This window comes from Python bivittatus, unplaced genomic scaffold (assembly GCF_059951505.1).
Source record: "Python bivittatus isolate LINGU-HERP-01145 unplaced genomic scaffold, Pbiv_v1 ctg000440_np1212, whole genome shotgun sequence".
NCBI classification, from domain to species: domain Eukaryota; kingdom Metazoa; phylum Chordata; class Lepidosauria; order Squamata; family Pythonidae; genus Python; species Python bivittatus.
This window is the reverse complement of record NW_028277063.1, coordinates 5,302,669-5,327,506: the sequence shown is the minus strand read 5'-3', so window position 1 is coordinate 5,327,506 and position 24,838 is coordinate 5,302,669. Positions and strand designations below refer to the sequence as shown.

General features: G+C 41.7%; 1 protein-coding gene across 3 annotated transcripts; it reads left to right on the top strand.

Moving 5' to 3' along the window:
• The first annotated feature begins 1,279 nt into the window (after positions 1 to 1,279).
• NUCB1 (nucleobindin 1) lies at positions 1,280 to 20,294 on the top strand. Of its 3 annotated transcripts, none has more exons than XM_088142731.1 (13): positions 1,280 to 1,415; positions 1,981 to 2,093; positions 3,589 to 3,696; positions 4,352 to 4,484; positions 5,199 to 5,302; positions 6,230 to 6,415; positions 6,505 to 6,595; positions 7,477 to 7,535; positions 8,153 to 8,245; positions 11,062 to 11,151; positions 15,021 to 15,191; positions 17,238 to 17,352; positions 19,563 to 20,294. In XM_088142731.1, the coding sequence occupies exons 2-13, from the start codon at positions 1,992 to 1,994 to the stop codon at positions 19,679 to 19,681; spliced, it is 1,371 nt and encodes a 456-aa protein (XP_087998857.1). In that variant the 5' UTR covers positions 1,280 to 1,415; positions 1,981 to 1,991; the 3' UTR covers positions 19,682 to 20,294. The 3 variants fall into 3 exon arrangements, with proteins under 3 accessions (XP_087998857.1, XP_087998858.1, XP_087998860.1); XM_088142732.1 differs by lacking the exon at positions 1,280 to 1,415 and adding an exon at positions 1,422 to 1,558; XM_088142734.1 differs by lacking the exon at positions 1,280 to 1,415 and adding an exon at positions 1,441 to 1,580.
• Positions 20,295 to 24,838: the final 4,544 nt, after the last annotated feature.

The window sequence follows — 24,838 nt, the reverse complement described above, 5'->3', positions numbered from 1 at the left end:
TGGCTTTTTATGTGCCCTGATTTTGTTTGGTTGGTTTATATCATTTGTCCATCAAAAATCTTCTATCAATTCTCTTCTCTTTCATTTTTGTTCCTTCCCTTTTTACCCTGACTCTTCTGAATCAAATTGCTCTTAGCTAATTATCCAGGCCAGCGCTTACCAACCTTTTTAATCACCTCCTCATAGCAGTGGCTGATCCCTACATTCCTCTCTTCCATCATGTGCTGCTTAGCTTTTTGCTGTCTGCTTTTCCAGTGGATTATTTGCAGATATAAAACAAAATAGAACGCTGATGCAATTTTTCAAAACTTATACTGTGCTTTTCTATCCTTCTAATATTCCTGCCCACACAATCCTCCTGCACAACACAATGACCCACCAAAACCTCTGAACAGCAACCCACTTGGAGGCCTGCTTGGGAAGCAGAAACAATCAGATTGTAAAGTCTAATTCCCAGATTCCATTTTAGGACTGGACTCCTTGGCCTAAACCACTGTTTCTCAACCTTGATGGCTTTAAGATGTGTGGACTTCAATGCCCAGAATTCCCCAGCCAGCCATGGGGAATTCTGGACATTGAAGTCCACACATCTTAAAGCTGCCAAGATTAAGAAACATTGGTTTAAACATTAACCCTGCCCCTCCTGATGTTTGCTTTCTATCTATGTAACCTAAGGATGAGTTCTGGAAAAGTCCAAATCTTCAGTTGCCCACCTTGTAAGGATCCACATTTTTCCTGTGGTCAACATAAAGAAATTTGAATTTTGTAAAGAAGTAATTCCTATACAGTTTTTAATTAGGGCTACCCCATGTATCAGTGGCAAAAAATCTGGGCAGCACCATTAGATGGCAGCAAAGAGTTAGTTTTCACTAATAGTGAAATAGCTATTGTCCGGATTTTAGTAGCCCAGATCTGATAGCCCTATTTTCATGCACTCTGAACATGCTCAGGAGCACGTTTGGTAGTTTTTTTCACCCCTGGCTTCAACTGATTTCTTGAATTCAAAATAAATACGTAGGCAAACCCTGCCACAGATTGTATCCCAACACACTATACTCAGTGACCCCGTCCTTGGCTTTTATTATTTTTTTCCCCTTATTTGTTTTGGTCCCTACAGGAAAGCTCTAGAAAGGAAAAAGGGAGGAGCGTTTCTCCCGGAAAAAGGGGGCGGATTCTCATAGCCCCCTGCAAATGAGGGGAAGAGAAAGGAAGCGAAGGCGTGGCCTTCTATGCAAAAGAGCCTCAAGTACGTAGCATGACGCAAAATGGAGCGCCGGACGTGACACTGTGGAAAGTGGCGTATCCGAAACTAGGGGCAAAGGGGCGTGGCTAGCAAGGTAGATATAGGGGCGTGGCTTAGAGCGGGATCGAGGAAGTGGAGTCGAGTGGTTGGTGGAACGTTCGCGAGCAGAGAGGTGGGTCACGCGGCGGGCAGTCCCGGCGCCGCAGAGCTTTGGGTCCCGTGTTGGGTGTTAGAAAGTAGCGTCCTAAGGGTTCGTCTGTTCATGTACAGAGTGCGCTTTGTTCACGTTTCCTTCTCCAACTCTAGCACTTCAGGGTCAGTATCTGTAGGTCAGACGGTAAGTACGGCCCCGGTTGCGAGGGACGGTGCATTCCATTCATTGATCTGGAAGCTGATGTTTAGTTTGTCGAAGAACAAAGAAAGGGTCAAGCTTCTTTCTATGTGTCTGAGCAACGCGATTTTGTAGGATTAGGCGTGGGGTCGGAGCTTGATCTAAGCTGAGAAAACTTTCCCATGTGGGTGCCTTCGCTTTCTTTTCGGGGAAGTGGAGGAAGGTGATCCAGGAGCTTATTCGTTGCTTGCTCCTGTCTGAATTGAGCAGTTTTCAAAGGATTTCCATTTTAGGCTTTCTAGGTCCCCCTCCTCAACTGGAGTCCCCTGTTCCAAGTTGAGTCCTGTTAAAGTGGCTTGTTCTCCTTTCTTATGTTCCTAACCCTCTCTCCTTTATGTGATTTCAGGTCTCAGAAAGATGCATCTACTGTGGTTTATGGGCGCTGCCCTTTTAGGGTTGGCTACCTGTGTGCCCATTGAACGGCCCAAGGAGAAACAAGAGGCTGCCCCAGAACCGCCAGTAAGTGCTCTGGTGATTGTCCTTTATCCTCTGCTTGGCGGAGGCCTTTATATATCTATATATGTAATTTTTATTATACGAGGATTTTACATAGATTTTAAAAACTTCAGAAACAAAAGAAAAAGTAGAAAAAGAAAGAAAATATAAAAGAGTAAACCCTCCCACCCTGTATATCATGGTTCCCTTCTTCTTGTAAACATACCTTTTTAATCAATAAATCTCAAAATCACCAGTTCATTTGTATCCGTTTTCAGCAAAAAGTCCATAAAGGGTTTCCAGTCTTTTTAAAAAGTAATGGCAGTTCCCTCAATCCAAGTCAATTTAGCCATTTCTGCAAACTGCAGAGGCCTTTATAGAAGCTTGTCCTGGAACCTGGGGTTGTGGGATTCTGACACAAAAATGGAATCTGTTCCTTTATGCCCAGCCTGAATGGCTTCCCTGTTACTACATTCTAGCAATGCTAATTGTGGTCAAAGATTTAATGTGGGATGGGAGGATAAAGAGAACAGAAGGAAGTGAGGCAACATTTGGAACTTGGCGTCATGGTGAGTGTCTACAGAAGAAATATGTGGCTAAAATGGTATGACTGAATTGGGTTGTTTTGTTCAGTTCATGAGCTGTATTGCATTAGCTAGCATTTGGAAGGAGAGTTCCCAAGGTTTTCTCAGTTCCTTAGTGACAAACTGGCCTGAGATCATCTTGTTCTGGTTGCCTGAACTAGCCACAGATACAGACTGTATAGATACATTGACAAAGTTGCTAACAGACAACATAAGATGGAAAACTCTGTTGGACCAAATTGCAGAGTAACCTGGTGCCCCACAATTTCCAAAAGAAGTCAAAGTGAAGCCCTACATAACATACAAGGACAATAATACTCTCTTCCCAAACTTGTGTTAATGGTAATTATGTGGGTTCATCCACAAGGCATTAGGCCCTAAACACATAATGAATTATCCTTGGACACCAGAAGTTATCCTTTCAAATTGTTTCCTTATCCCCGGATGATACTACATAGTGATTAAGTTTCTTCACCTTTTTTTTTTCAGTGCACATTTTGGCAAAAAGCACTTGGCTCTTACCTTCTACTTTATCCTTCCCTAACCTGAGCTCCTCTAGATGTGGACTTCAGTTCCCAAAATTCCCCAGCTAGCATACCTGCTGTTGCGATCAGCTCAAGCTGGGAAAGGCTGCTATTCTCAAACCAAGCTTAAATGCATTCTCTTTACTTTTAGCCACCCTTGTTATTTTCTCCTCCCTCCTCTGTTATTTTCAGTTTTAGATTGTAAGTCCTCCAGGCATAACCTTTGCCTTCTTGTGCTTAATGTATTATGCATTTTATTAGTGTGATATGACTTCCTTATTTCTGAGGTTCAGTTGTGAATGCTGGTGCTAATGTATCCTGGGTAGCACTATCTCTAACCAGAAGAGAAATTTCAGTAAGCATCATTTGCAGAAGTGGAACAACTGGATGATCTGACTTGTTTTTCTGCAGGACACAGGCTTGTATTACCACCGTTACCTCCAAGAAGTCATCAATGTGCTGGAAACTGATGGGCATTTTCGGGAAAAACTGCAAGCGGCCAATGCTGAGGACATCAAGGTGAATTGGGATATACAAAAGGCAGGGTGGCCGAGTCCTCTCTTACCACTATTGTGGGAAGTTCGATTTGGTAAATAGGAGAACATGGTTTTCCTGGATAGAGAACTTGGATTTTGGGGTCAATGATGGCTACACATCATGTTTACTATAGTGCGGTGTTGTCTAAACTTGGCCACTTTAAGATGAGTGGACTTCAACTCCCAGAATTCCCCAGCCAGCATGGCTGGCTGGGGAATTCTGGGAGTTGAAGTCCACTCATCTTAAACTGGCCAAGTTTAGACAACACTGCTATAGTGCCTTTCACCTGCAGAAGGGAAAGTGATCCTATTTTTCTGTGGCTTAAAGTGAAATACAAGGCAGTGATATGTACATAACAGAATCAGTGTGATGTAGTGACCAATTCAACTGAGAAAACCTAGCTGGATTCAAGTCCCAGTGTTTATCTAAATTACTTTGGGTCAAGCACAGCTGAGTCTGTGAGTTGGAGCAGCCTTATGAATTGAAATTGTAGATATAAATTATAAATAAATAGTGTACCTTTCAAGTTTGTTGTGAGATAAAAGGAGGAGGGACCACATATACAATGAATTCCTTAGTGCAGGGCTAGGTTAAAAATAAAATAAAATACCTATCTGCTTTCTTGTATTTCTTTCAGAGTGGAAAACTCAGCAAAGAGCTGGACTTTGTCAGCCACCACGTCCGGACGAAATTAGATGAACTGAAGAGACAGGAGGTGTCCCGGCTCCGGATGCTCCTGAAAGCCAAAATGGATGCCGCAATGGAACAAGGTGAGCTGAGATAGGCGGGTGGTGGTGGTGGGGTTCCTAGAAGTGCTGAGAACAGAGAATGGTTGAAGCCACAAATCCTGGGTTCTGTTGTTGTAGACAGATGATGAATAGCTGTTTGGTGGCTGGTCATGTCCGCTATGGAATCACTGTGCAAACAGGTGGATTTCTTGTGGCAGCCATTTTGTTATTGTATCCCCCAAATTCCAAATAAGTTGCCAGATAAACTAATCACTGGATTAACAGCTCCTAACTGCTTCTTTTGGGTTTAATACATATACTAATACTAATAACATGGTTATTTGGCTAAGTTGATGAAAACTTGTTAGTTTATCTTCAAGTCAGTTTTCTCTAATATTCTATTACTGCTGATGGGTGTCCCCTTGTGTCTCAGGATATTAAAGGGGAGTGGAGGGGGCTCCTTCTCAAAAGCCCCATCAAAATCAAGTAATCATAGATATTGTGTCCTTAAATAAGAAAATTCTATTGATTGAAATCAACTAACCTGTTTTGTTGAATGCGCTAAGCCATAATTCAGTTTATCTGGCTTTGCAGGAGCACGTTGTGTGAACTTAGCATTGTGATTTATTCAATAAACAACAGTTAAGCCAGCTTTGGTGTAGTGCAGTATGTGAACCCCAGCGTTGTCTGATTTCTGCTTAAGCTTGAAGTCTGAAACTATGGCCTTCATCTCCATTTTTGATCTTCTCCCATCAGATGTCCAGGTAGATCACCTGTCCTTATTGAGGCAGTTTGAACATCTAGACTCTCAAAACCAGCACACATTTGAAGCCCAAGATTTGGAACTGCTCATTAAAGCCGTATGTTTGAACTTTTTTTTATTTCTTTCAAATCAGTAAGACTCTGAATCTGCTGTCTATACTCTAGCCCCTGCTTCCTGTCTGTATATTGTGGTACAAGCCCAGAGAGTATTCCCTTTTCCTTCTCTTTCTCTCCCCTGTCTAGATTTGGCAGAAGAGAGAAATGCTGTAGGGGTGGTGAGAGGTGCTTAGAAGGCCCTGGCTCTTGATTTAGAGCAGTTGCAGGATTGATCCCTTTTCCTTTTCACCTTTGTTTGGTGCTGGGCCTTGGAGGGCCTGGTTAGGTCTGTGCTAAAATGGGAAGCCCCAGCCTCCAGACACCTTCCAAAATACAGAAACACTCTAAAGATAATCCATGCTTCTTCCCTCCCACCCCTTTTCTATCCTAGGAGCATTAACCTGGAGATTAAAACTGATCTTGTCTCATTTACCTCACCAAACAGCAGTGGAGAGCTTGCAATAAAATATTTTCCAGTTTGGTGATTGCTGTTGTTGATGGGAGTTTGGGTCCAAAAAGACTGAAAGACATGAGGTTGGAACAGACTGCCCTGGCCAGTAATATATTTTTATTTTGAAGACAGGATCAGCATTAATTTCTCTATATTAGGCAGACAGATAAGTGCAAGAGGCTTGCTGAAGATCCCTCAGTGAGTTTATTACTGAATATAAACTCAGACTAGGGACCTCTTGGTTCATAGTCCACTATCTTAGCCACCACAATATATGGGAGGCTGCTCAGAAGCCAGACCTGGCAGGCCTGCATGAAGACAATGCTGGGGTCTCTGGCACAGAGTAGAGGCCAGTGGGAGTGATGCAATTGTTCAGAATTACTTGGAAACATGTGGGATGGGGGGATTACAGAAGGAAGGTGGTTTCCTCCCATGCCAGTAATGATGGCTCTTGCTTGTCTTTATCTTTCTCTCTTAGGCTACCAAGGATCTGGAGAATTATGATGCAGCTCACCATGAGGAATTCAAACGCTACGAGATGATGAAGGAGCATGAGCGTCGGGAATACCTGAAATCTCTGGATGAGGAGAAGCGTCGCGAGGAGGAAGCACATTTTGAAGAACTCAAGAAGAAGCATAAGGAGCACCCCAAAGTCAATGTCCCGGTAGGAGAACCTCTCTTGGGCTTCCAGGGAATCGGGTGGGGAATTCTTACTTTGGCTTGAGTTTTTCATTCTGTCCTTACTCCATGCAGGGCAGCCGTGATCAGCTCAAAGAGGTCTGGCAGGAGACTGATGGTTTGGACCCCAGTGAATTTAACCCCAAGACATTCTTCAAACTTCATGGTAGGGAAGTCTTTATGTGTAGTTCTAACTATGGAGTCATTGGGGTTCTCTGAGCTTGGTTGTTTTCTTGCAGACGTTTTGTTACCCGGCTAGGTAACATCTTCCGTGCTAGAAGGGAGTGGGGTTTGCTGATTATGTACAGTAGCTTGCCCTGTCAGTGTTGGTTGGGGTGTTGTTTGCTCCTTGGTAGTTCCTTGATTAGGCTGTTGTTTACTGCTTGATTGTTTGTCTGGTGTTAATCCTGGTATTAATCCCTGCTTATCTGGGTGTTGATTGCTGGTGAGGAGGTGTTCTGGTCTTTTTGTTTCCTTTTTATTGTCTCTTTTGAATAGTGTGTAAATGTTGTTTATCTCTATGTAGTTCTAAGACAACTGCTGGCCACTAGCATGGGGGAAACCTAATACAGGTGAAGTGAAAGTAGCCAACTAGAAATAAATCAACTACCCCTTCTATTATGGCCCAATTCTTGCTCTGTTGCTTTTGTGAGATGTAAAGAACATAGTCTTAAACTCTCATTTCAAAATATTGATTACTAGAGCAGTAGCCAGTTCAGAGTTTGGATTCAGATGCAATAGGAGGCTTTTTTTCCAGGTTAATTAATATTTCTTGCTGGCAGGAGGGATCTAAGCAGAAGAAACTAGCAGTCTAAGCATTTACTGCACATGGCTCCTGAATTGAGACGCCAGAATTCCTAGCAATTCTGGCTTATATCTGAATGTAGCTGTTAGCCTACTTTGTTCTAGCCTATTGGACCAACTCAAGGTTTGGCACCACTTGCAACACCAAGATCCATCAAACAGGCATGTGGATGTGGATGTAAGAAAAGATCAGTTGTTCATATTTGATGTCCTTCACTTACATTCTTCCCTTTTTTTCCCCAGACACCAATAGTGATGGGGTGCTAGACGAGCAAGAATTAGAGGCCCTTTTCACTAAGGAGGTAAGTTCTTTACTTAGTCTTCCTGATGACTGTCCTGGGATTGGGCTGTGTCACTACAATTTAGACAACTTATGGGCTTCAGTGATCCTCCATTAAGAAAAAAAAAGTTGCACGTAGAAAGGTAAGGAGGATAATGAAGAGATTTTTTCCTGGCATGCTACCTTCTGTATGGTTAGATATTTTTTTTTGTGTAGAGGGGCATGTTCAACCGTAGTATTTTTATTTATTCCATGTTTACATCTAGCCCAGTGTTTCTCAACCTTGGCAAGTTTAAGATGGGTGGACTTCAACTCCCAGAATTCCCCAGCCAGCCATGCTGGCTGGGGAATTCTGGGAGTTGAAGTCCACCCATCTTAAACTTGCCAAGGTTGAGAAACACTAGGCTAGAGTGATGTAAGATTTAAAGCGGGGGCAGGGAGGGGGATATTAAAATGCATTTGAGCAGTCTTGCAAGCCGAGTCCTCCAGGCCTAAAGCTGGGTGATAGAATGCATGTTTTGTATACAAAAAGCGACAGCATCAATTCCTGGACTTTTTGTCCTGGGGTGGGGGGAATTTAGGGAATTGCTGTTCCAACATACTAGGAGGGCACTAGTTTAAGGAGTCTTCTTTTTGCAGCTGGAGAAAGTATACGATCCCCGGAATGAGGAGGATGACATGTTAGAAATGGAAGAAGAAAGACTGCGTATGCGGGAGCACGTCATGAAGAATGTGAGTGTGTGAGCTGTGGGATGAAGATAGGATCCCTTCCTTGTGCTCAGGGCAGGCAAAGGAAATGAGATTACCAGAACTGTATAGGTTGCATTGCTCTTTCTGTTTGCTTAAAAGGCAGCGTCTAGCAGTTCAGTGTATGAGATCAGCAATTTACAAGCTCTGGGTTGTTCATTGTGGCATATTAGAGGACCTCTGGCTTAGTTTCTTCCTAGGAGGAGCAACCCAAAAATCCTAAGTGATTGGCTTCTAATTCTTAGCTTATTTCAGATAGAGAAAATAGAGGTCCTGACTTGGTTGTGGCAATCTGCCTTTTCGTGAGTCAGTCAGAACCTTAGAATGATGGCTTCATATCTTATACCAGGACAACAAGGTTCTTCAAACATGCTAAGCCACAGGGTGGTTTCATTTTGGCTTAGGATATGGGAACCTAGCTACCGTGGTTATAACTATGGTTTATGCTTAGCACAAGGGTGGAGAATCTTTTTCAGGTCAAGAGCTTGTACTTAGCCAATCAGTTTAAGAGCTGTCTTAACAAGCGTGGACCCTCTTTAGAACAGGAATCATCATACCGGCCCAGTGTTTCTCAGCCTTGGCAGCTTTAAGATATGTGGACTTCCAACTCCCAGAATTCCCCAGCCAGCAGGCTGGCTGGGGAATTCTGGAAGTTGAAGTCCACATATCTTAAAGCTACCGAGGTTGAGAAACACTGTGTTAGCCTATATCCCATGTTTGAGGGAATGCATAGGAAAGCAATCAATGGTTGTGATTTCATCTTATTATATTCAGTGTTTTTATATTGATAGTCTGAAATGTCCAAGGCGGTGTTTCTCAGCCTTGGCAACTCTGTGTGGACTGTGTGAAGTCCACACAGCTTAAAGTTGCCAAGGCTGAGAAACATCGGTCTAAGGAAAACTAGCTCTCTACAAGCCTAACGATACTGCCACCATCACACACCACCTTGGTGTGAGAAACAGAGAGCAATCCACCTCTCTGCCAGTGTGTATTGTGGCAGGGAAAACATCGTCAGTCCATAAGCAGAACAGGAGATTTTCTTCCTCTCCAAAAATCTCTTCCACCTGCTCCACTGGGTGGGGAAGAGAAGAGACCTGTCCTTTTTTTTTTCCTGTTTCTTTCTTGAGAGCTTGGAGAGGGCCTCTGGGCAAAAGGAGGTAGTTTTTCTGCAGTGGCTTATATGGGGCTGCCTTTGAAAGCTGTACAGAAAGAAAACTGACCCTAAATGTGTATGGGGTTAGTGGGGACCAGTCGTTGGGAATTCGTTTCTCAAAAATTCCTTGGTCTGCTTCGGAGGAATCGTAAATCATACTTTGGCGTTAAGAAAGGAAGGCTAACTCCCCCCACCCTAGTCTAGTTCAGTTTACCTTTTCTGGAAGAAGAATTCATTAGCTTCTGTTATTTATTAACTGCAGCTGCCATGTTTTCTACACTGGAACAAAGTCTGGCTAATCTTTAATGATGGTTATTGGAAACAAATGAATTTTCAAGTTACAGGGAATGTCTATGTCAATTTCAGTTTTTATTTTCCCCTGGACTGATATACTTTATTAGTACCAACCAAAATGACAAAAGGTGTGTAGAACTTAGTTCTCCAGAATCTGCATCAAGCAAGATCTTAAAGAATCCCAAAAATTAACCCAGATGTTTCAGCCATGAGGCTTGCAGTTAAGAGTCAGTGGTTATAGACAGAGAAATGTTAGATTTTTGTTGGTAAAAGGTTACATCCAGTCTTCAGGGAGAACAGAAATTGTAGCCTTTCTCCCCACCCCAACTTAAAATTGTATTCCTTATTTCTGTATCATTTAATTTTTTTTTAAATCCTGCATAACATTTCAATTTATGTATATTTTGAATAAAATACATTCTTCTAGGAATTTTATTTTTGTAGGTTATATTTACTTAATCTAAATCTTTCTGTGCATAAATATATACAGGCTGAATTTACCCCAGGACACTAATCCCTAAATCCTGGTTAACAAAATGCAATTGCTATGTTCCTAAGCCTATTATGGTTTAGTGAGAGAGTTTGGACAATAAATGGTTTTTGTCAACACACTGAATCAAAATCTACTCATCCTGATTTTAGCCTACCTTGAATGTTGTATGCATTGCACTGAAACACTTGGGGAACTATAATACCGTTGGATAAAAGCAGTTTAATGCACACCCTGGTTCAGAAAAACTGGGTTCTCACCTGCTAACTGATAAATAAATTTGTCTGGGTTTGTACAGTGGGTTAAGCTGTATATCATGGTTTCCAAATCACAGTGTCTTGACTCATATAATGCAAGCCAAAGCTAACCAAACATCATGGCTTAGCATGATATATTCTTAGCTACCTCATACCTAGGTGTTCAACCGCTGTGAAAATAGGATGATACGTAGGACTTTGCTCAATCCAGCATGGCTCTTACTATACTTTCAGTGTTGGATTTGTTTGGTTATAATTCTGTTACAGTGTGTGTATCATAACTTTGTGTTGGTTTTTGGCTACTGTCCTTTGTGTAGAAAGAAAACATATATATATATTCTTCTAGGAATTTTATATATATTATAAACATATATATATTCTAAATACTGTCACAACCTGTTTTACTGCCATAAAGCACCCTTCGTTTGTGATTTGAGAAAGTGAATGCGCTTTGCAGCTGCATTACAACCCAAAGGAAGTAGGGAAGTGGGGATGAGTTCTTAATAATTTTTTAAGGCTTCTTGAAGTCTAATAGGCTTGGTAGGGAAAATACAAAAGGAAGAAAACAATTGCCATTGTCATTTCTCCACTTGTTCTCCTCCTGCAGGTGGATCTTAATAAGGATCGGCTGGTGACCCTGGATGAATTTCTTAAATCCACTCAGAGGAAGGAATTTAATGAAGCTGATGGATGGGAGGTGTGTGAAAGGACACTGCCAACTCAAGTGGGATCCTGAGTGTTGGTTGGAAGGGTTGAGAAAGCACTTGGCTAACAGCAAGGAGATGGTTACATTTTTCCAGCTGGTACACCGTCACCAGTCTTTTGGACTTCAACTCCCATATTCCCCAGCTAGTATGGCCTTGGAGAAGTATTTGAATTGAATTCCAGCATACTGGAAGAACGCTAGGTTGGGATAAGCTATGGTAGATTATTCTAACTTTCTCCCTCTGCAACCAGAGATTGCCCTTTGAAAAATTATTAAAGAAGGTAACCTCTGGTTCACTTCTATGGTTTAAATACTCTAGTGCATGATTTGGGTGGCTGGGGAATTCTGGGAGTTGAAGTCCACCCATCTTAAAGTTGCTGAGGTTGAGAAACGCTGTTCTAAGCTCTTAAACATTCCTATATCCAAAAATATAAAAGAGATTAGGCACACTGAGAGAGGAGGCAGCCTTTGGTGGTTGCTAGTCTTAATAGCTCTGGTTGCAGTAACAAAAGCAGGAGGCCTTTGAATATTGATTGTCAGAGAAGATGGATGGGAGCATGTTGTCGTGGCTGGGCCCTGCTTTATGTAGCCCTTTGAGGTAGTCCAGACAAGAAATCAAAACTGCAAGTCCTAACACTGCCTTCATTGTAAGGTTACAGTAATAGAATCTTGGAAGTCTGAAAGCACTTCTCATCTCCTTTGCCTTTAATTTGGAAAGTTCTCTTGAAACTAAGGAGGGTCCCTTCTAAGATGGCTTCTCTGCCCCCATTCCTTCAGTGGGCTGAGATATCTCTTGTCTGACCATTGTCCAAGCTGTGGCTCTTCCTCCTGTCTCCCAAGGTCATTCTCACATCCCATTACATTTTAGACTTCCCAGTGTTGATTCACCATTTGGCTTCTGCAGGAACAGGATGCTGGGCTAGATAAATAATCTAGGAAGGCTCTCCTTGTATTCTTATGGGAAAGAAATCACTTATTTATCAGACTGCAAATCCCAATAAAATATTTCAGGGGGAAAGAATATTTAAGATGAATGGAGGTAACGGTAAATTCATTTTAGATAGGCTTGATGTATGAGTTGAAAAGTATCTCAGCAATTTGCGGTGTTTCAGACTTGCAGCTCCCAACAGTCCCACCCACCATGGCCAAGGGAAAGAATTAACATAGTCCTTGCTTTTTTTTTTTTATAATGTTTTTTTTATTTTTACAACAAACACAAAACAAACATGAACAAACAAAAACATAAAAAGGCATAAAAAAGCATCTTCCATTTTATACCGTGTGTCAACCAGTTAAACTCGTTGGTGCCCCTTTCATAATCTTAAATTCTCATATCATCTATTCAAAAATATACTTGTATACTTATCAATTAACAATTATTAATCATTCATAGCTAATCTATAAAATCATATATTACAAAAAATTTTAACTTTCAATAGGATTAGTAATACATCTCCATCTATCTATTATATGTGTATATATATAATAATTAATATCAAATTTCTATTATAAAATTTCCTAATCTATTACATTACTATATTTTCTCATCTAATCATTAATAAAAACAAATCCCGTGTCATATAAAATTGCTTATCTTCTTACTCTAATTTCAAATCTCACTTTAACTCATCTCTGCACATTCCATAATTTTGAATAACTTCCTCCTGCATAAGTACTTTTTAATTTTTCCAATTCTTAAGAGTTACAATTCTAACCAATATCAGTTACAGTATCAATTACAATTCTAACCAAGTTACAGTTCTAACCAGATTTCACTACATGTTATACAATTTTTAACTATATATCTCAGATTTATACTTTATTCCAGCGCTTGCATAATTTTGAGTTCACCCTTTTCATTCAATGTCCCAAAATATCTGGCTGTTCATTCCTTTTTTCTATATTATTGGATAAGAGAAAGCAATAATAAGTGTCCTTTTGAACATTCTGCTTTTGGAAGCTTCTGTCAGTTCCATCATTGTTGTATTCCCCTGATTTTCTCTTTAAACATCTGCAATAGTTTCTTTCAATATTGTTTTACTTCTTCTTTTTGTACATTCTCTTAGTACGATTTTCCATTATAATCTTGTATAATCTTTTTCTCACCCTCAGTGCCAAGAACAAATCTGTCTCTCTTCATTTATCAGTTGATTAACCCTTTTAATTCTCAGTTTATAGGCCTCACAATAATTCCGTTTAATGTTTCTGATTTCTTGTACTATTTCTTCCTTTTCCAATGATCCCGTTTTATGTTTAATTAAGTCCATTTTAGCTTTAATATCTTTTTTTTTTTTTTTCTTTTTTTTTTTTTGAGAGTTTCTGCAACTCTTCTTCCAATTTTTTATAGTCATCCTCAATAGTTTAGAGATCTTTTTCTGCATTGTGTTTCTCGTATAGTCTATTATCTTGATAAACCTTCATTGAGTCAAAGGATTCTTTATCTTTGTTCTTGCCAAAAATAAGAGAAAAAGAGAAGCAAAAGGAGAGAAAAAAAAAAAGAAGAAAAAATAAAAAGAAAAGGAAAAGAAGGAAAAGGCTAAGCCTCTTTAAAAAAAAAATCCAACTGGGGGGTGAATAGAAAGCAAAGCAGAGCTTCTAGCAGAAAAAAGAGCTACTGCCACTAATCAAGGCTCTTGTGACTGGCTCAAACTTTCCATCTTAATGTTTTCAAAGTCGCTTTCAACTCCACTTTCTTGTTTATAGTTACGGATGGCACCTGTATAAACATGCACATCCCACTATCTTTTTAGAAAGCACAGGGTCTTTGAGCGTGCGTCACAATGAAAAAAAAAAGCACTAATTCGCGCCTCTAAATGGCAGTGCAACTTTCTTTCATTTACTTTCTCTTAACTCCACTTTCCCCATTTCAAAGTCAAAAAGATATAAATTTCTTATAACAATAAAAAAATCTTAGTAAAAAAAAAAGGCTTAAAATATAAAGTTATTGAGTATTAAAAAGAGAAAGCCAATCCAGTTAAAAATATATTTTTTTTAAAAGAAAAACATCTTGTCAATTCCACTAAAAAGGGAAAGTTGAAAAGAAAAATTTTCTCCCCCTTCTTTTTTTTAATAGGGTTCAATCTCGCCGCTTAATCCACTTTTCTTCACTTTTAAAAATCTCTTTAAGTTACTTAAGGTGTTCTCTAAGAATAGTTGAATAGTAAAAGTCCATCTCACCCAGTTGACACCCTTCTCTTCCATCTTCCTTTGGAGCTGTCCCGGCTTTCGCAGCCATTTTTGGCTGCCTCTCCTCCACCGGCTTCAAGAGCTTCTCCCCGGATCGATCTGGGACTTGCGGCGTCCCTGAGATCCGCGGGACGCGCCCTTTGCGTTCGCCATCTCTACGGGACGGCTTAGGTCCATCGGGACCGTCCGGGCGAGGAGATATCGGCTGCCATCCTGGGAGCCCAGGATCGCCCGCCGTATCGCCGCGACGCCAGCTCCGCCCTCCCATAGTCCTTGCTTAACAACTGTTCGTTTAATGACAGTTCAAAGTTACAGTAGCCTCAGAAAAAGTGCTTTACAACCTGTACTCACACTTACAACCATCGTAAACCATTGGACCACCCCCTGTGGTCATGTGGTCGTAATTTGCTACCTTTTTTACAATAGTTATAAAGTGAATCACTGTGGCCATTAAGCAAATCATGTGGTCATTAAGTGAATTCTGGCAAAAAAATGTCCATTGGGGAAGCTGGATTCACTTAACAACCATGTGATTTGTAAAGAGCTGCATTGAGGGTCACAGAATCCTGTCACAAGTTTCTCTGCCCAGAAATATTTCTATGCTATGTTGGCTCCCAGATTTGGTATTTTTGCACGTCTCAAGGCAGTAGTCTCTCCTTTTTCCCCCTATCTAGACAGTGGAAGAAACCCAGATCTACTCGGAGGCGGAGCTCCAGCGCTTTGAGGCAGAGCTCAGGGCCCAAGAGGAGGAGTTAAGCCGACGAGCAGAGCAGCTTCACCAGGAGCACCAAGAGCTTAAGCAGCGGCAGGTGGAACTTGATGCTCAGAAGAAGGAGTATCAACAGGTACAGGATATTTTAATTGGAGGGTTACGTATTGTAGCATGGAAGTCAGAATGCTAGGCTTTCCTTTGATGATGGGAAACAGAATTTCCATGTAGTGCTAACATTTATAAACAAAGATGGGATCTTGCAATCTCCAGATGTTGCTGAACTATAAGTCTACCACAGTGTTTCTCAAACTTGGCAGCTAAGATGTGTGGACTTCAACTCCCAGAATATTGGTGACTGGGGAATTCTGGGAGTTGAAGTCCACATGTCTGAAAGTTGCCAAGGTTGAGAAACACTGCTCTGCAGTATGGTTAGTAGAAAGGAATGATGGGAGCTGTAGTTCAGTAACATGGAGGACCATAGATTTCCTTAGGATCTTTTTATAGGGAGCTGTTTCTTACGGATCTTGAAGGAGTAAAACAAATACAGTGGAACCTCGGTTTATGAACTTAATTCGTTCCGTGACTCTGGCTGCAACCCGAATTGGTCGCAACCCGAAGGAAATTTCCCCATAAGGTTCAATGTAATTACTGTTAATCCATTCTGGTGTGGACGACAGGGAGGCGGCTATTGCTTGGAGGGAGAGTCCCCCTCCCTACGGCCACGTGTCGGGCGGAAAATGGCCGCGGACCACGTGTCGGGCAGAAAAATGGCCGCAGACCACGTGTCGGGCAGAAAAATGGCCGCGGACCACATGTCGGGGGCGGAAAAATGGCTACGGACCACGTGTCGGGCAGAAAAATGGCCGCGGACCACGTGTCGGGGGAAAATGGCCGCGGACCACGTGTCGGGGGCGGAAAATGGCCGCGGACCACGTGTCGGGGCGGAAAAATGGCCGCGGACCACGTGTTGGGGGCGGAAAATGGCCGTGGACCACGTGTCGGGGGCAGGAAAATGGCCACTGACCACGTGTTGAGCAGAAAAATGGCCGCGGACCACGTGTCGGCGGAAAATGGCCGCGGATCACGTGTCGGGCGGAAAAATGGCCGCGGACTGTGTCACGGGAGGGAAAATGGCCGCGTATCCTGCTCATACCCCGAGGCGGAGTTCGCAAACCGAGGTAAATTTTTGTGGCCGGAGCCGGTCGTAACCCGAAAAGTTCGTTAACAGAGGCGTTTGTAACCCGAGGTACCATTGTACTTGAACCAAAACCTTCAAACTACCAAGGCTCCTGAAGTCAAGTAAACCTCCTTAATAGCTCGCTTAGGCATTTACAGATGCTGACTCACAAGTTATCTTAAATCAGCACTTGTGTTCTTAGATGGAAACTAGGAAGTAACTAATCACCAAAACTGATCCAAGCCAACCTCCACTTTATGAACTGTGGATTTTTACTATAAGCAGAAAATCTAAACCATGTGATTGAAAATGAGATGATTGACATTTGACATCATTGCTGGTCAGCATTTATTATACTCCTATATAAAGGTTGCTTGAACCCTCCTTAAGTAGGCAGCACCTCGTATTCTGTCCCCAGCGCTGTTCCAATAAACTTGGCTCAAACAGATTGTGTGGTCTCCGCTCGTAAATTGGGTCATGGGGAATTTTCCCCTTGAATCTTAATGTCTCATTGTAACATGCCAGGTCTCTGGTGGGGCCTACAATTCTGGTTCTTTGTTTGCTGCAATCTGTAGCCAGTGTTTATAATAGGGATGGGCAACCTCTGAGTGCAGGTAGCCCCCTAGTACTTCTGTGGATCTCAGAGACTCTTCAGTAGGTAGACCAGACAGGAAACACAACCAGATAAGCTAATTCTACTTTACTGTAAAGCTACATTAACGGAATTTTGCAAGTCTGAAAGTACAGTTCTCCCACCGTCTCCTTTACAGCCTGAGAAACTAGGGAGGGTCCCTTCTAAGCCTCTTGCCCTGCCCACTTTCTAGCTGCAGGCTGTGCTGTCTCTTATCAGACCGTTCCCTTGGCAGCGTCTCTTGGCCCAGTCTCCCAAAGCCTTTCTCACATACCATCACAGTAGGTGGGGCCAAAACGTTTAGCCTGCTGAAAAGCAAAATGATGGCTTTGTGCCTTATGGCGTTCTTTCCACATTCCCACCCCTTCCAGGTTGTGCTTCAAATGGAACAGAGAAAATCTCAACAACAACTTGAGCAAGTGCCCCAGGTTGGCCCCGGGGGAGAACTGAAGTTCCAGGCCCAGCCACCTCATGCGGCCCCAGCAGGTAAGAGGCAGAGAGCTGGGATTTCTGTGAAGTGATGGCAGTTCAAGCCCATTTGAGAGAGGAAAGAGATGGGAGGCCGGGATTCTGCGCTTCTTCAAAAGGGTTAGGAGCACGTGCCTTCCTAAAGCTGTTTCACTGTCAGTAAAGACAAAGTCCTTACCTTACAACTTTGGATCTGAGTTCCAGTGTTCATATTAATTTTATTTCTTATGCGTTTGTAACTCAACTCGGTATAGGCATAGAATAAAACAATTGATACAATAATATATTACAATCAAGTATGACATCATCATATAAGATAACAGACCTCTAAACTAAAAGGCCCATGACATATAATAATATGGACCTCTATAGGTTCCAAGCAACAGGTGATTTCATGGATATTCCATGAAGTGTTCTTGTACTTTTTTGTACTTTTGTATTTTTTTTCGCTACAGTGTTGACGTGGGTTGCCATTGCCTTTTTCTTTTTCAACTTCTCAATCTAGCCTTCATTCCTGGAATTTCCTGGTGTTCTCCCATCAGAGTACTAGCAAGGTCCAACCCCCCTTAGCTTTTCAAGATCAGCTAAGGTCAACCAGGTTCTATAATCTGCTCTGGCCTGTTTTATTTTACCTGCCTCGTGTACTTTTAAGCACAGTGTTATGGTTCCAGTCCTTTTAAATGAGTGGTGTGGTGGGAACTCACATAGCAGCTTTCCACAACGTGGTGCCTGCAGATATGTTGAATTGGCCGGGAGTTATAGCTGACTATATATCTGGCAGCACCAGGTTTAGGAAAATTTATAATACAAATAATGCTTAATTTTCTTATATAGCCCAAAATTTGCACCTTCCTTGTTAAATACCAAGGGTCATTCAAAGATTGTTAAGATGAACCTTGAGGGTCAAAGAATCCTTTAAGATGGGAAAAGATCTTCAGACAGCTAAGCGTTTGGTATGGCTGTGCAGGTTGGCCAAGGGAAAATGTGGAAAACCAGGGCAAAGGGAAAATAGGATAAGAGTATCCAGAAAAGGATCATCCCATTTTCGGTCTTACTGCAGATTTCACTTGTTCTGGCTTAATTTAGCTGAATCTGCCTTCAATCTCTTCAGGTCTTTAGGACCATCACCTGTATCAGCCCAGACTATTTGTCCTGCAGGCTGGGATGATCGGGGTTATAGTCCCAAATGTCTGGAAGAATCCTGGTTTCGTGAAGGCTAGGGTTGTGGTGTTTTGTTTTGTTTTGCTTTGCTTTCCTTTTTTAGTGAATGTGAGAATCAGAATCATAATGTAGGATTTTCATCCAAAATGTTGGGATACAGTGGAGGCAAGTTGGTTCCCTCACTGGTTGATAGAAGTGCTTCTTCATAAGAATAAAGCTTTGCCATCAGTCAGCCCTTCTGCCAAACTTTACTGTAAAAGCCTCCTTACCCTTCTCTTTTGGGGGGGAAGCCAGGCATGAACTGTTCTAGCTTTAGCTAATGCTTGAATTGGGTGGTGAAGCAGGTTCTCTGCCCCTCATTCTGGCACTAAGAAGAGGTGGGAGCGTAGCTCTTGCACAGGACATCACACTAACCATGCAGCAGTCTAGTGTCCCCCTTCTCCTGTCCTGGGGAAGAGGTCATCAGAAGGTTGCTGGCTGGTCTTATATATTTAAAAGAGCTTGTGCCATGCACTGTTGCCCTTTAAACAATTATTATGATTTAATTACAACCCACTTTTCCTCTAAGATGTTCAAGATGGGCCCACCTGTTGTTTTACTCATCCAAGAATCCTGTAACTTTGCTTGGGTTGAGATAAAGCTAATGGTCACCCAGTGACTATGGGAAGGCTGGTTGCACATCATCCCACAGGGTGGCAGTGCAGGCTCCAGTAAACCAAATTTATAAAATCATAGAAATGATAGGAACTCAAATGGGAAATTGTGTTCCTACAGTTGTTACTGAGCTACGTCATTGCAATCACAGTTGGGACTGCTAGATGTTGTAGTTAATCAACATCTGAAAGCCCATCTGTTTCCTGACCCTTACTAAGTTCAGGCTACAAACACCAGACCATCTCCAGCACTGTAGCATCTGAGAAGATGCTTCTAGAGAGGGAGTACGTACCATCCCTCAGGAGTCGGTTTAACTCCCAGACCTGTGGATGAGTAGGTATTTGAAGGAACAAGGTTCTTCAGATGGCCAAGGAATTGCAGCAGGAGGTGTAACTCTTTCCTCTTTTCTCCAGATCATGCTTCTCCACCTCAGTCCCATCCAGGATCCCCCGGAGCACCAGAGCATGATGCTCAGAAAGACCCAGTAGAAGCTCTTCAGAACCAACCACACCCAGATGCTGCCGTCCAATAGAACAGTGCTATGGCATACACAGAGGGGACTGCGTATTCTTCTTTTCTCATAGTCAGGGCATCAGAATCAGAATTCACCCCAGGACAGTGGAGGAGGGACCTTTCAGGGCATTGTTTACAGAAGGAGAAGGCTTGTTGGTTGTCCTACCCCCAGCCCAGTCTCCACCTGTTCCTCCACTTTTTCCAAGCAAGCAGACTCTTTTTTACGAAACAGATGGCTGTGGTTCTCTTGGGGATACCTTGGCAGAGGGATGTAATTAGGGGAGATAATAAGGATAGCTTTGCTATTTAGAAGGATGGGGTAGGCAAAAGAGGAAAGAAAGCAAAGTTTGGCCATCCTGATATTCTCGGGTAATTTTAGCCATCCTGACATTCTCGGGTAATTTTGTCCTACAATTTCAGAAATGCTTATGGGTAAATAAAAGGGAAGATAAGTGAACATTATACCTCTTAACTAGTGTATTGTGCTCTCCCCTCTTTCCTCTGTATCCACGATTGGCTTCTTATGATAGAATTACAGTATTGCACCATTTTGCAAAATGTGTGTTGAGAGCTGCTGGATTTTGTTTTGAAACAATTTGAGTCCTTTTATTTAATAAATTGAACCCCTTGAAGCCTTTTCTGCATTTTTTTTTCCTGGTGCACCATCCTCCCTTCGTATGTGACACTGTTTCACGGTCTGTATACTTGGCAGTATGTCCTACTGAGTTTGTAAAACTTACTCCATCATATGAAAAGGAGCATTTAAGCTGAATGGTCCTTGACATTTCTTCTTCGTACTATTTTGCCGCAGCTTCCTTTAGTCCAGAAGACAAGAGTTAGAAAGAGCCCATTTCTTCCTATCTTAACTTCTGTAACACTTTACCCACCTTATACCCCTGCTGGCTAGGGAATTCTGGGAGTCAAAGTCCACCCATCTTCAAGTTGCTAAGGTTGAGATAAGGTTGAGATAGCCAATGGCCTTCATATTCCTAGGAGGTCTCCTGTTGAAGTACCAACCAGGTACAACTGGGCTTTGTTTCCAAGCACAGACAAAGTGGGCCAAGTTTTGCTACCTGCTAAGACACCTGGGGGTGGGTGCAGTACTATAAAATCACCTACAGGTTCTGGAAAAAAGTGCCAGCGGCTTGCCAACAATCACATCCTGCTATAGGATGGAGTTTGAAGCAGCTGCGAATCAATCAACATGAGCCTGTGATATTGTATGAGTAAGTCTTTGCCCCTCCTTTCTTTTCACATGCAGCTCCTCCCAATGGAGGAAGTGAATGTTGTGGGAGTAACTGAGAATAATGCACTCCGCTCCTGAGGTGTACGGGGAGTGCAACATTCCTAGGCCACCTACATCATTCTAATGCCCTAAAAAGCACAGTTTGTATCCGCTTGCTTTAAGAATGGTTCCTACCCTACAGCTTTGAATGGTTTTCCATATGTAGGTTGCATAAGTTGAAATAATTGCTAGGTGGCAGTAGCAAAGGGGTAGAAGAAGAAGAGTTCTTTCCGGCCATCTAGCTGTTGTCCTGATTTGTGCAGCCCAAATATGTTAAGCCTAGCCTTTGAAATAAGGGAAAATACAGAGATGATCCAGGAAAAGTAATTATGCAAGTGTGTGAGAGATTAAAAGAACCTTTGTCTAACCCTGCCTTGCCCTATTGGTTCAACTTCGAATCTCTGGAATGTCTTCAAGAAGATTGGTGGGAGGCGATTCACCTCTGACCCTGTAACTTATTTTATTGATTCCAATTCTTCGACAGGGCTTACAAGCAGTAGAAACAATGGCATGTTTTGAATAAATGAACTTGGCTTTCTTGAACATTGAAATAATACTTTCAAATAGTTTATTTAAACTTTAATTGTGAAACTTTTAAAGTTAACATTACAGTTTTAATTTTAATGTGTGCGCGCACGCATGTGTGTATAATATTTATATATGTTAAATAATAAATATATTATTTAAAGCCCAACATGAAACCATTTCTAGAACCCTTCCCAAAGGTCAGTTGGTGGCAGTGGTCCAGGACATTGGGAGAATCCCACTCAGCTTTCTGTGAGGTGGATATGTCTCTTCCTCCTCCTTACACAGCAGTGTTTCTCAACCTTGGCAACTTTAAGATATGTAGACTTCAACTCCCATGCTGGCTGGGGAATTCTGGGAGTTGAAGTCCACCCATCTTAAAGTTGCCAAGGTTGAGAAACACTTCTCTACAGCATCTTCCCATAGGGCAGCTGATGTTATTTCAAACCTGACGTTATGTCACATCACCTGCAAAATACTTGCTTAATTGAGAAATATCTTACAACAGTCATTCCAACAATCCAGTCATAGTTAGGACTTGTTAGAGGAGCTCAACAACATCTAAGAATGATTGAGAGGGCTACAGTGAGCCATAGGAAGCTTGTGTTTCAAACTATAACTATTTCCTTATTTATGTAGTATTTCTAGTATTTTCACTTAAAGTCTTCTGAACTCTAAAAGCCTTAGAGCTGGTCACTTGCTAAATCAGACCTATTATCTTCCTGGACTTCCACAAAGCTAAACCTGGTCCATGTGCGTGTGCAGACACACACACACATGCCTGCCTTTCTAAGGTATATTTGAAACCAGAGGTGATACAGATCCACATGGAACCTACTAATGACCTAAGAAGCTTATCATTCTTTTATGGTTGCAGCCTATTCAACCACTTCTGAGTCAGTGGCAAGAAGTAGGACATAGGATATTATCCATTTCCCTTGTGATTTCTCAGAGGCTAAGGTTATTCAGAGCAAGGAAGAAACGATGCTACCTGGGAAGGCCCACTTACCCCCTTTAAAAAATGTGGAACCAACAATCTTTTGGACCTATATAATTCCATGGATCCTTTGACAAGAGATTGAATCGTTGACTGCGGTATTGTCACTGCTGGATCCGCTTGGATTGGGTTTCTAATTTCCACAGATCAAATATTGAAAAGGTGGCATTAGCCACAGAGAACTAATCAACAGGATGTATATAATGTGGATGCCTGTTGGTTCTCTGTGGCTGTTTGCAGTGTTGTATAGGAAATTTAAATCAGGAAAACGGTGTAGGGTGAAGGGTTCCTTCAAGCTGGCTGCTGAGGAGAAGAAAAATCTCTCACATGAAATAATTGGGCTAACCAGAGATGTGCCTGAATAAATTATGCCAGATTACATCAACCCTTGTCTTGATAAGATAAAGAATTAAACTAATCTTCCCCCCCCCCAGTGCTGTCTTGAAGCATTGGCATTTTATACTACACCTCCATTATCACTAGCCTAATGCTGATGGGAGTTAATAGTCCCAACACATTTGGAGGGTCCCAGGAGAGGAAAGGCATTAAGCCATTTTTATGTCCAAGCCTTTTAATTCTATTATATGCTGCTCATTGCAGGGGAGGAAGAGTTCTTACAATGATAACACAACATTTAAACAGGCAGAATTTCCAAATGCTGTATGCAATCTGTTGCAAGGAACAAAGGTTTGTCAAAAGAAGCACACATAGCTGTGTATTAAGTGCTTCTGCTTAATTACATGGAGTAAGAAGTGGGACGCCAGAAGAAACAGTAAATTGAATGACGCAAGAATGAGTTACTTTAAAGAGTTTGTGTGACGATACAAGAGGAGAAAGAGTCAAGAATGGGCACTGAATACAAAATGGAATGGCCAGGTTGAAGGAAATGAGTCAGCAAAGTAGTTTGCTCAAACGGAGAGAATGAATGAGGATCATGGCCCAAAACTACCCCATGAAGGGAAAGTAAAGTGGGTTAAGAGGAAGGGGGAGACAAAGGAAATTGGGATTAGTCAGAGATGGTGAGACCCTGAAAGAGAAAGAGGTAAATTTTAAGAACCAAAGGCAACATATGAACTGGTGTATGTGCATGGAAGAAGTGAGGGTTTTATTTATTTCAAGATTTATAAGGCCACCAAGCTCAAACCATGTGACTCTGGGCAGCATACAGCATAAACACACAATAATGATGGTGATGTATTTATTTATTTCAAGATTTCTAAGCCTGCCCAAATCAAATTGTGTGACTCTGAGTGGCAAACAGCATAAACACAATAAGGGCGATGATTATAACAACAAAAAATAAAAGCTAACAACCAATATATAAATATGAAAACTAAAAGCTAAAATGTTTGCAAGGACAGAAAAGTGTGGAGAGTTATGGTGAATGACGGTTTAAACTAAATTTAATTATATTTCCTTTTATTTTCTCTTATTTCATGTCTTCAATGCCTCTGGCTTGCTGTTTATTACTCCTTTTCCTTACTTGCTATAATGTTGCTTACTCTGAAAGGGAATATAGTGTGACTGGTATGTGTGTATGTATATATATATATATGTATGTATGTAGATTTGTCCAAATTTATTGCTGTTTTCACTTCTTCCTTTCAGTGGGGTTACATTAGTTTTCCCCAGTCATCAGCCTTCCAGATGACTTTAAATTACAGTTCCCATAACTTCTATCCAACATGGGGGATTCTGTGAGTTGCAGTCTAAGCTCATCTGAAAAGCCTCCAGATATCTGGGGAATACTAATATTGTAGTACGGATGAATGTCTATCTCCCGCTGGTGGTTACCTAATAAAAGTTGTAATAATACTCTTATATTTTTCCATCTCAGTTATTTTAGGATGGTCCCTCAGAGCTATTTGTACCAGGCGTTGGCTCAGGTTATTTTTAATGCTGATGAGTGAGTCACCCTTGGTATGTAAGCCTGCATTCCTGTTGCATGAAAAGGTCCAGACTCCACAGTTCATTATCACGAGTCATTTTGGTGGAAATGATTCGGGTTCCTTTACGCCGATTGCTTCTCCCAAATACTCAATTTACACCTATAAAATCAGCTGTGTCCATGTGAGAAGCAAACTGGCAAAAGACAGGAAATACCTTTCTTGTTATATCCAGTTGCCATTATTTATGTCTTGCGTGATATGTCTTCCACCAATTAGTTCTAGGGGCAGTTCATAGGGAGAATCAACACACAAGCTGAACAAAAAATGACCTACCCACCACTTAAAAAGCATATTTTTTTAAATCCAAGTGTAAAAGTTTTGAGAGGGAAAAAAGAACCCGCCGGAGCCTCAAATAATCTAACAATCCAGATATTAGCTGAGTGTCTCTAGCAGCCTCTCTTCAACTGGCAGATCTGAATA

Coding starts and splice junctions, on each gene's coding strand:
- NUCB1 (XM_088142731.1), top strand. CDS start 1,992: ATGCATCTACTGTGGTTTATGGGCGCTGCCCTTTTAGGGTTGGCTACC. Junction 3,697..4,351: donor CCAATGCTGAGGACATCAAG/GTGAATTGGGAT, acceptor TATTTCTTTCAG/AGTGGAAAACTCAGCAAAGA. Junction 4,485..5,198: donor GGATGCCGCAATGGAACAAG/GTGAGCTGAGAT, acceptor TTCTCCCATCAG/ATGTCCAGGTAGATCACCTG.